General features: G+C 39.1%; 1 protein-coding gene across 1 annotated transcript; it reads right to left on the bottom strand.

The window, feature by feature from the left end:
• Positions 1 to 4208: 4208 nt before the first annotated feature.
• On the bottom strand, positions 4209 to 4889 carry LOC137658938 (uncharacterized). The gene has a single exon (XM_068394052.1). The coding sequence runs from the start codon at positions 4887 to 4889 to the stop codon at positions 4209 to 4211; it is 681 nt and encodes a 226-aa protein (XP_068250153.1).
• Between the last annotated feature and the right edge of the window lie 6179 nt (positions 4890 to 11068).

Genomic DNA, 11068 nt, shown 5'->3' with positions numbered 1-11068 from the left:
TAACATCAATATCCAACTCTTAGATGGGTTTTTCTTATTAATTGATAACAATTTCATATTGATTTTGTTGCACTTATTTTGATACCCAAATCTTAGATAGGTCTTTCTTATTAATTAATAATGTTTTCATATTAATTTGTTTTATTTATTTTGATATCTCATTCCTAGATAGGTTTTGCTTATTAATTGATAATGATTTCATATTGATTTTTTTTGTTGCACTAATTTTAATACCAATTCTTAGGTAGGTTATTCTCATTGATTAATAATGATTTCATATCAATTTTGTTTCACTTATTTTGATATCTAATTCCTAAATAGGTTTTGCTTATTAATTGACAATGATTTCATATTGACTTTGTTGTACAAATTTTAAAATTTAATTCTTAGATAGGTTTTGCTTATTAGTTATTAACGATATCGTTTGTCTTCCTGCACTTATTTTAATATCTATTTCAAAGAATACAATCACAAGGAAAGGTGTAAAGTTTTTTATATTATTTTCACATTATTTAATAACTTTATGACATGCATTGAAACGACGAGATTTCTTCATTCTTATGAATTGTGTTGATTCAGCCTTGTGACATTATTGCGGGAGATCAACTCATTCATTTCCGTGATATTTTCATCATTAGAAGCGAACTGTTCCTTTAGGATGCAGGATTTGAGCTTTAAGTTGAGAAGTTTAATGCGAGGTTAACTTTAAACGATTCGTCGGTTTTAATCAGTATTTTTTCCAGCAATTAATGTTCATCATCCTTTGATGTTGATCAGCTGTTCAGTTCCTTTATAATCGAAAAATGTTCGAATCGGACGCGCTAAATGCATTATTGATGGACTTTTACTTTTCAATTCGGTATTCCTTTGGCCTTTAATGGTTTGAATGCTGCTTTGACTTGTAATTGATTTAAAATGTTTAATAGGTTGTTTTTTCATATTGATAAGGCGCTAAATTTACCCAGTAAGGTTGCCAAAAGTTGCTGTTATCGTTGGTAAATGATACTAGTCAAATCTGTGTGCTGTTAGTATTCTATAATTTATTTCTCAAGAAAGTTTGGAAAAATTTACAAGAAATGTGGAGGTAAACAACCTATGGAAAACTATAAGAATGGTAGAGCACTTATGATTAAGTATGTATAATTATACATTATATGTATATAATATTAAAATTATGGAAATTATTATTAAAATTACAATAATAACTTTATATATATATATATATATATATATGTGTGTGTATGTGAAATACTTCGTAAAAATATTGTTCTTTTGTTTTTAAGGATTGTGTAGACCCTTGAATGTAATTTTTTCATAAAGTTTTCTGATGCCGTTTTCTTACAAGGGGATTCTCATTTTATGCGTTTTTATAATGTTTATTTTATCCCAATATAACTATTGTTTGACCTCGATCTATCAGACAACTTACGGACGAAAAGATATATATATTATATATATATATATATATATACACACACACACACACATATAAAAGCTTACCTATAAACAGATAATTTTCAGAATATTTTATTCATTTGATAATAATTCAGGAATTCAGCCCTTTTGTGATCTCTCACTATTTAATCCCCAAGTTTCAGACTGCTTTCAAACTTGGCATTTCAATATAATCCTATTTTCATAAATCCAAGCTTTATTTATTGAGTAGAGTTTAATGCTCCTCGTAGGCCAGCTCCCTTAATCGTTAAATACCCCTCTCTCGTAAGTCCCCCTGTCTCGTTAGTCCACCTGTCTAGTTAGTCTACCTGTCTCGTTAGTCTACCTGTCTCGTTAGTCCACCTGTCTAGTTAGTCTACCTGTCTCGTTAGTCCACCTGTCTAGTTAGTCTACCTGTCTCGTTAGTCCACCTGTCTAGTTAGTCTACCTGTCTCGTTAGTCCACCTGTCTAGTTAGTCTACCTGTCTAGTTAGTCTACCTGTCTCGTTAGTCCACCTGTCTAGTTAGTCTACCTGTCTCGTTAGTCCACCTGTCTAGTTAGTCTACCTGTCTCGTTAGTCCACCCCCTTCTCGCAAAACCTCCTTCTTCCACCCCTTCCTCATAAAGCCCCCTTCCCTAGTAAGTCCACCCCCTTCCTCGTAAGACCACCCTCTCTCGTAAGTCCAGCCCTTCCTCGTAAGTCCACCTCCTTCTCCTTATAAGTCCGCCCTCTCTCCTAAGTCCCCCTGTCTCCTGAGTCCACCCCTTCCTCGTAAAGCTCCCTCTTCTCGTAAGTCCACTCCTTCCTTGTAAGTCCACCCCCTTCCTCGTAAGTCCACCTCCTTCTTCGTAAGTCCACCCTCTCTCGTAAGTCCCCCTTGTCTCGTAAGTCCACCCCTTCCTCATTAAGCCCCTTCCTCGTAAGTACACCTCCTTCTTCATAAGTCCACCCACTCTTGTAAGTCCACTCCTTCCTCGTAGGTCCATCCCTTCCTCGTAAAGCCCCCTTCCTCGTAAGTCCATCCCTTCCTCATAAAGCCCCCTTCCTCGTAAGTCCATCCCTTCCTCGTAAGTCCATCCCTTCCTCGTAAAGATCCCTTCCTCGTAAGTCCAACCCTTCCTCATAAAGCCCCCTTCCTCATAAGTCCACCCCTTCCTCGTAAAGCCCAATTCCCCGTAAGTCCATCCCTTCCTCGTAAGTCCATCCCTTCCTCGTAAGTCCACCCCCTTCCTTGTAAAGCCCCCTTCCTCATAAGTTCACCCTTTTCTCGTAAAGCCCCCTTCCTCGTAAGTCCCCCTCCTTCCTCATAAAGCCCCTTCATCGTAAGTCCACCCCTTCCTTGTAAAGCCCCCTTCCTCGCAAGTACACCCTTTCCTCGTAAAGCCCCTTCCTCATAAGTCCACCTCCTACCTCGTAAAGCCCCCTTCCTTGTAAGTCCAACTCCTTCCTCGTAAAGCCCCCTTCCTCGTAAAGCCCCCTTCCTCGTAAGTCCACCCCTTTCTCATAAAACCCCCTTCCTCATAAGTCCACCCCCTTACTCGTAAAGCCACCCTCCTCTTAAGCCCAACCTTTCCTCGTAAAGCCCCCTTTCTTGTAAGTCCACCTCCTTCCACTTAAAGCTCCCTTCCTCATAAGTCCACCTCCTTCACGTAAACCTCCCTTCTCATAAGTCCACCTCCTTCCTCGTAAAGCCCCTTCCTCGTAAGTCCACTCCTTTCTCGTAAAGCCCCCCTTCCTCGTAAGTCCACCCCTTTCTCGTAAAGCCCCCTTCCTCGTAAGTCCACCTCCTTCCTCGTAAAGCCCCCTTCCTCGTAAAGTCCCCTTCCTCGTAAAGCCCCCTTCCTCGTAAGTTCACCCCTTCCTCGTAAAGCCCCCCCCTTCTCGTAAAGCCCCCTTCCTCATAAGTCCACCCCTTCTCGTAAAGCCCCCTTCCTCATAAGTCCACCCCCTTACTTGTAAAGCCTCCTTCCTCGTAAGCCCAACCTTTCCTCGTAAAGCCCTCATCCTCGTAATTCCACCTTCTTCTTCGTAAGCCCACCCTCTTTGGTAGTCCACCTCCTTCTTCGTAAGTCCACCCGTCCTCGTAAGTTACCCCTTCCTCGTAAGTTCACCCCCTCCTCGTAAGTCCACCGCCTTCCTCTTAAGCCCATCTCCTTCTTTGTAAGTCCACCTCTCTCTTGTAAGTCACCCTGTCTCGTAAGTCCATCCCTCTCTCGTAAGTCCACCTCCTTCTTCGTAAGTCCACCCTCTCTCGTAAGTCCTCCGTCTCGTAAGTTACCCCTTCCTCGTAAGGCGACCCCCTTCCTCTTAAGCCCATCTCTTTCTTTGTAGGTCCACCCTCTCTCATAAGTCCCAGTGTCTCGTAATTCCACACCTTCCCTGTAAAGCCCCCTTTCTCATAAGTCCACCTCCTTCCTTGTAAGTCCATCCTCTCTCGTAAGTCCACCCCTTCCTCATAAAGTCTCCTTCCTTAATAAGTCTACCCTCCTTAATAAGTCTACCCTCTCCTCGTAATTCACCTTCTTCTTCGTAAGTCCACCCCTTCTTCGTAAGTCCACCCCCTCTCTTAACTTAAGTCCCCATGTCTCGTAAGTCCACCCCTTCCTTGTAAAGTCCTCTTCCTCGTAAGTCTACTTCCTTCGTAATTCCACCTTCTTCTTTTAAGTCCACCTTCTCTCGTAAGTCCCCCTCTCTCGTAAGTCCCCCTCTCTCGTAAGTCCCCCTCTCTCGTAAGTCTCCCTGTCTCGTAAGTCCACCCCCTTCCTCGTAAGTTCATCTCCTTCGTAAGTCCACCCTCTCTCGTAAGTCCCCCTGTCGTAAGTCCACCCCTTCCTCATAAAGCCTCCTTCTTCGTAAGTCCAACCCCTTCCTCTCAAGTCCACTTCCTTCTCTGAATAAGTCCACCCTCTCTTTTGTAAGTCCACCCTCTCTCTTGTAAGTCCACCCCTTCTTCGTAAGTCGAGGCCCCTTCTTCGTAAGTCGAGGCCCCTTCTTCGTAAGTCCACCTCCTTCGTAAGTCCACCTCCTTCTTTGTACGTCCACCTCCTTCTTTGTACGTCCACCTCCTTCTTTGTACGTCCACCTCCTTCTTCGTAAGTCCACCTTCTCTCGTAAGTCCACCTTCTCTCGTAAGTCCACCTTCTCTCGTAGTCCCCCTGTCTTGTAAGTCCACCCCTTCCTGATAAGTCCAACCCTTCCTCGTAAGTTCATCTCCTTCATAAGTCCACCTCTCTCGTAAGTTCCCCTGTCATAAGTCCACCCCTTCCTCATAAAGCCCCCTTCCTCGTAAGTCCACCTCTTTCCTCCTAAGTCCACCCTCTTTCTTAAGTCCCCCTGTCTCGTAAGTCCAACTCCTTCCCCATAAGTCCACCCTCTCTTGTAAGTCCCCCTGACTCGGAAGTCCTCCCCTTCCTCGTAATACTCCCTTCCTCGCAAGTCCACCTCCTTCCTCATAAGTCCACCCTCTCTTGTAAGTCCCCCTGTCTCTTAAGTCCATCTCTTCCTCGTAAGTCCACCGCCTTCCTCGTAAGTCCACCCTCTCTTGTTAGTCCCCTGTCTCGTAAGTCCATCCCTTCCTCATAAGTCCACCCCCTTCCTGGTAGTCCACCTCCTTCTTTGTACGTCCACCCTCTCTCGTAAGTCCCCCTGTCTCGTAAGTCCACCCCTTCCTCGTACAGCCCCCTTCCTCATAAGTCCACCTCCTTCCTCGTAAGTCCACCTCCTTCCTCGTAAGTCCACCTCCTTCCTTGTAAGTCCACCTTCTTCGCAAGTCCACCTTCTTCGCAAGTCCACCCTCTCTTATAAGTCCACCCTCTCTCGTAAGTTAACCCTCTCTCGTAAGTCACCCCTTCCTCATAAAGTCTCCTTCCTTAATAAGTCCACCCTCTCCTCGTAAGTCCACCCCGTCCCCGTAAGTCCACTCTTTCCCCATAAAGCCCCCTTCCCTAGTATGTCCCACCCCCTTCTTCGTAAGTCCACCCCCTTCTTCGTAAGTCCACCCCCTTCTTCGTAAGTCCACCCCCTTCTTCGTAAGTCCACCCCCTTCTTCGTAAGTCCACCCCCTTCTTCGTAAGTCCCCCTTTCTTCATAAAGCCCCCTTCCCTATTTAGTCCACCGCATTCCTCGTAAGCCTCCCCCCATCAATCGTAAGTCCACCCCTTCGTCGTATCCCCCCTTCCTCAACCATCCCCCCTCTTCACATGTCTCTCTTGACCCTTGAAGTTGTCCAACCAAGGATCACGATCCGGTTCTTTGCCAATGAAACCGAAGACGTAAATGGAAGATGGGTGAGGGAGTGGGTGGGGGATTCATGTTCCCTTCGGAGGGGGTTAGGGATGTAGAGCAATGGAACATTGCTCCACAGGGGTAAGTGGGGCAAGGGTTGCCTTCGGGTCCAAATGTCACAATCTTTGATCGATCCAATTAACGCCTCTCAAATTTACTTGACGTCCCACAGGTAAGGTTGGAAGACAGGATCCGTCAGTGGATGGGTTATTAATTTTTTTTTTTTGCTATTTTTATTATTATTATTATTATTATTATTATTATTATAATACTTGTGGTAGTATACAACAATTTTCATTATTGTTGTTAATATTATTATTATTATTGTTATTATTATTATACTTGGTGGTAGTTTAAATTTTTATTATTATTGTTATTATTATTATTATTATTATTATTATTATATTATTATAATCGTAAAGTAATGAAACTTGCAGGGATTTTTAAACTGTTATGTAAAGAGCTAGAAATGATTAATTAATTCTGGGAAAGTTTCGCGGGTTCGAGAAATAAGCTGCCCTGGCTGAGCTCTGCACTCTCAAAGTGCATTTCTTTATTATTATTATTATTATTATTATTATTATTGCTTTTGATATAGTTGTTGAAATAGTAGAAGATGCATTACACACATTCACTATAAATTTTTCTCTTCGTTTTCGTTCACAATGTTTTTTTGTTTTTTTTTTACACGTCTTTGAACTTACAAAACTGCTGGTCATATTTTTATTCAATTCTAAGTGAAGTTAGCTTTTCAATTGATATGAGGCTTCAATACAGCAGATTGGTTACTAAATCCTCTGGTGTCTAAGCTTAACATGGTTGTTATAAGACAGTAACATATTAATCTGATTTCCGAAACATGTTTATGTAAATTGTATTAAACCTGATGAACTAAACTATGCCATTTATGTGCAATTATGTAAATTGTAGCTGCTGGGATCTTTATATAGCTGTGTTATTATTTTACGTTGATATTATCATCTGACATAAATCTGGATACGTTTTGGAACTAGGATGGAAGTGCAATGCATAGTAAATGTAGTGTTGATATTTTTATTCTGACGGCGATAAGTACATTTGCATTAAGATTAAATAAAGAACAAAATCTAATAGCATTGTTAGAAAATTCCTATGTTAGAAGTTAGAAGCTCAATACCAGTGATGACTTAATAAATAGGGAGGTAAATAGTAAGAAAATATAAGTATTAAGAAGAAATAAATAGATAAAGAAATAGTAAAGATAATCCATTGGGATTATCAGAATATGCCGGGAAACAAATCACTCAATCATATTTCTCTGATGTAGCCGTTTCCTCACCAATTCTACTAAATGCAGGGTCGTACATTGATATTTGTTTTCCTCCTAAGATAAAGGCTTCCATATCTTGTTTTTTTCTCCATATTTATTGATGGATGAAAGTAATTTCCTGGAGAGTACAAATGAAGAAAGGAAGGAAGGAGCAGTTTCTTTAAGCGGAATTTGTACATAAACTTTCATTTTTTATTTCTACGAAGGAAGAAAGGAGCAGTGTCTCTCGGGACAATGAAATAGAATTAATTTGTATCTCGTCTTTCGTTTTTTGTTTTTATTTTTTTCTATTTTATTTTTTTTTTCATATAAAGGAGGGAAGGAACGAGCAGTCTCTTCAAGCATATACTCAAATAAAAGGAATTAGTACACTATCTTTCGTTTTTAATTTCTATTAATATTTTGGATGGTGGCCTAAGTTGTCTTTATTGAATAGATATTTATGACCAAACTACTTTAACTTGCCTCAACTTTCATTGCGTTGTGGTGGCTTTATAGAAAAGATTTTGACTCCTAAAACTTTTTATCCTAAAAAATAGATTTGACTTAATGTGAATCTTTTTATCCTAAGAATATTTGATTTGATCTGAATCTTTTATCACGAAAAGTATAATTTGAGTTGATCTGAATATTGTTGTCTTGAAAATATAATTTTGAGTTGATCAGAATATTTTCATCTTAAAAAAAAAATAGAATTTAGGCTAGGTCTGAGTTTGTGTTTACATTAATTTGCTTTCAAGTTTCATGTGTGTTGTGGTGAAGGCTTTGAATGAATTACGATGATTCGTCTTTATCATAAGTCTGATTAGCAATAATATAAGTAAAAATATTAAATAGTCTTATTGGTTATATTTAAATTATTATTTCTTAAGTCATAGTCAATGAAATTTATTCTTCCCTAGAGGAACTGAAGATTTGCTTTCGTTGTCTACAATACAAGAATTTCTCTCTCTCTCTCTCATCTCTCCTCTCTCTCTCTCTCTCTCTCTCATAGGTGACCTGTTGGTAACGCCCCCGCCTGGTGATCACCAGACTTTGGGTTCGAGTCCCGCTCAAATTTGTTAGTTCCTTTAGTTGCAGCAACCTCACCATCCTTGTGAGCTAAGGATGGGGGAGAGAGTTTTGGGGGAACCTATAGTTATACCTGCTGAGGGTCATAAGCAGTCATTGCTTGTTCCTCCCTGGTCCTAGCTTGGGTGGAGAAGGGTCTTGGGCACTGATCATATGTACAAGTATATATGGTCAGTCTCTAGAGCAGTGTCGCTGTCCTTGCCACTGCCATTCATGAGCGGCCTTTAAAATCCTTTAAACATGCTGGAGATTATGCTTTATAATCACCATGTTCATACACATGCTCAAGCGTTGAAGCTTTCATAGAGTTTCTTTTCTATAAAGACCAGTACAAGTACTCCCTGGTAAAGGTTCAAAGAAGATTTGCGAAGGTAAAAGCGATTACACTGGATCAGCTTGATGCGAGATTCGCGACACGCTAAATCTTGTGGAAGCTCGAGACTGAATTTTCACTTGGAATACATACTGCTTTTCGTTTAGTTTTCTTTTTTATCTTTAGGTGTATCGGGAGATTATTTTGTGTGTGCATATATATATATTATATATATATTAATATGTATATGTAAATATATATATATCGATATATATGTAATATATATATTTATGTATATTTATGTATGTATATATATATATATATATATATATATATAAATAAATATATATATAAATGTATGCATATTTTTATATATGGTATATATGAATGTATGATAAATTTCTACTTATTACTAAGATTAAAACTATATGTACGGCTTTCTAGATATTTATTTATATTGTTATTATTATCATTATTGTTAATTGCTAGGCTACAACCCTAGTTGGAAAAGCAGGATGCTATAAGCTCAGGAGCCGCAACAGGGAAAATAGCCCAGTGAGGAAAGGAAACAAGGAAAAATAAAATAGTTAAGAATAGTAACAGCATTGAAATAAATTATTTCCTATATAAACTATAAAAAATTTAACAAAACAACGGAAGAGAAATTAGAAAGAATAGTGTGCCCGAGTGTACCCTGTGGTCTACTTGTAATGATATTTACATGTAGAGCAATAGCTCTCTCTCTCTCTCTCCTCTCGTCGCTATCCTCCTCTCTCTCTCTCTCTCTGAGAATGAATATCTTTATTTTGACCTTTGGTGATATGCACAATGTCCCAAATGCCTAAAGATAACACATACAGAAACATTAAGCACTGAATTGACCCCGGGACTAGACTGAGGTTGGTGATACCCGCCTCTCGCATAGATATGTCTTAGAAGGTAGTAGGGCAGCAGTGTTCCAATTGTGGCAAGTTAATGTTAGAATAGCCCATTCTGGTTAGCTGTTTGTGATTTGTTACCATCAGGAAAATGAAAGCCTTGTTTCAATCTTCTGAGAATTTGGTAAGGATGTAGTGATTGAGTACTTTTTTTGGACTTTTTGCTAATATTTCATATTTTCAACGAAGATTAGATAATGTACTTTGATATGTTTTTTTTCAATTTCATGTATATATGTAAATATTAACAATTTTAAATTATGTATGCATATGACTATTAATGTTTGAGGTCGTATGTATATGTTTGAATGGCAAACGAAGAAATTGCTTTTGTGTGTATGTCTATATGTTATGATATTTATTTTTAGAATTATAAATTTTTATTCTCACCACAGTCCCTTCCCTTGAGGTGATCCCTATTACCCATACTTCGTGCACCATTCCATTCCTTCACCATACGTATTTAATTCTAAGCATATTATAGTTTCAGTTACATAGTGTATCTTACATACATAATTTATTCTGCATATGCACTAGCATTACATAATTGAAGAGACTTCTTTATATACACAAACTCCACATGTTAGAATTCAACCCATTTCCTTTGTTTATTGAAATGAACGTAAGGTACAAAATTACCTTTCTTCCTGGTATGCAAGAGAATGTATGCTACATTTCAGTTGAATACAAATAGGGGTCCAGGGAAACTATTTGGAGGCGGAGGGCTTTCGCTGTCTGGACAAAAAGCAGGGGATGTTTGTGTATGTGTTTTTTTTTCTTTTCTTTTTTTTGCGTCTGTGTGTGTGTGTGTGTGTGTGTGTCTGTGTGAAAGGAAGTAGAATGTTGTTTACAACTATGATTTTCTATTATGTTTAATATACCAAAGCAAAGTTTGTTATATTCTCATTAGAGAGAGAGAGAGAGAGAGAGAGAGAGGAGAGAGAGAGAGAGAGAGAGAGAGTCCATACTATATTGGGAATTAACTATTGTAAGTTATTTCTTCTTGGAGAGAGAAAGAGAGAATACATACGAATTTGGCATACGTTATTTTATTCCCCCCCCCCCCTCTCTCTCTCTCTCTCTCTCTCTCTCTCTCTATCTCTCTATCTCTCTCTCTCTCTCTCTCTCTCTCTCTCTCTCTCTCTATCTCTCTCTCTCTCTCTCTCTCTCTCTCTCTCTCTCTATCTCTCTCTCTCTCTCTCTCTCTCTCTCTCCAGGTAACAGCTGCTTTTCCTAAATGAATTCCATTCGCATTCTTTCGTCTAAACCCGCACACGGGATGAGGACCTCGTCGTATCAGGAAGTGTAATGTGGGGCAATTGTCGCTCGAGTTCCCTGGCTTTGTCAGGTCCATGCATCTAAAGTCCACAATACTCTCATTTTTTCCCTCGCAACTTTTTTAGAATCTTCAATTTTTGGAAATATGCTTTTACCGTTGGGAGACTAGTGTGAGGAGGTAAAATTATAATTAGGTTCAGTAGAGGTAACTGTCAATAATAATAATAATAATAATAATAATAATAATAATAATAATAATATAATAATGAGTAATTGGGTTCTCCATGCTATCTTCTATTTGAAAACCGTTTTCCTAATCGTAAGATTTTGAAATTATGCTACAAATCTTGGGAGACTGGTGTGAGGAGGGATAAATCACAATCAGTTAGTCTCCATGCTCTCATCTTTTCTCTAGTATCTATCTCCTGATCTTAAATTC

This window comes from Palaemon carinicauda, chromosome 19 (genome assembly GCF_036898095.1).
Source record: "Palaemon carinicauda isolate YSFRI2023 chromosome 19, ASM3689809v2, whole genome shotgun sequence".
In the NCBI taxonomy this organism is placed as follows: Eukaryota; Metazoa; Arthropoda; class Malacostraca; order Decapoda; family Palaemonidae; genus Palaemon; species Palaemon carinicauda.
This window is presented reverse-complemented; position numbering and strand designations above follow the sequence as displayed.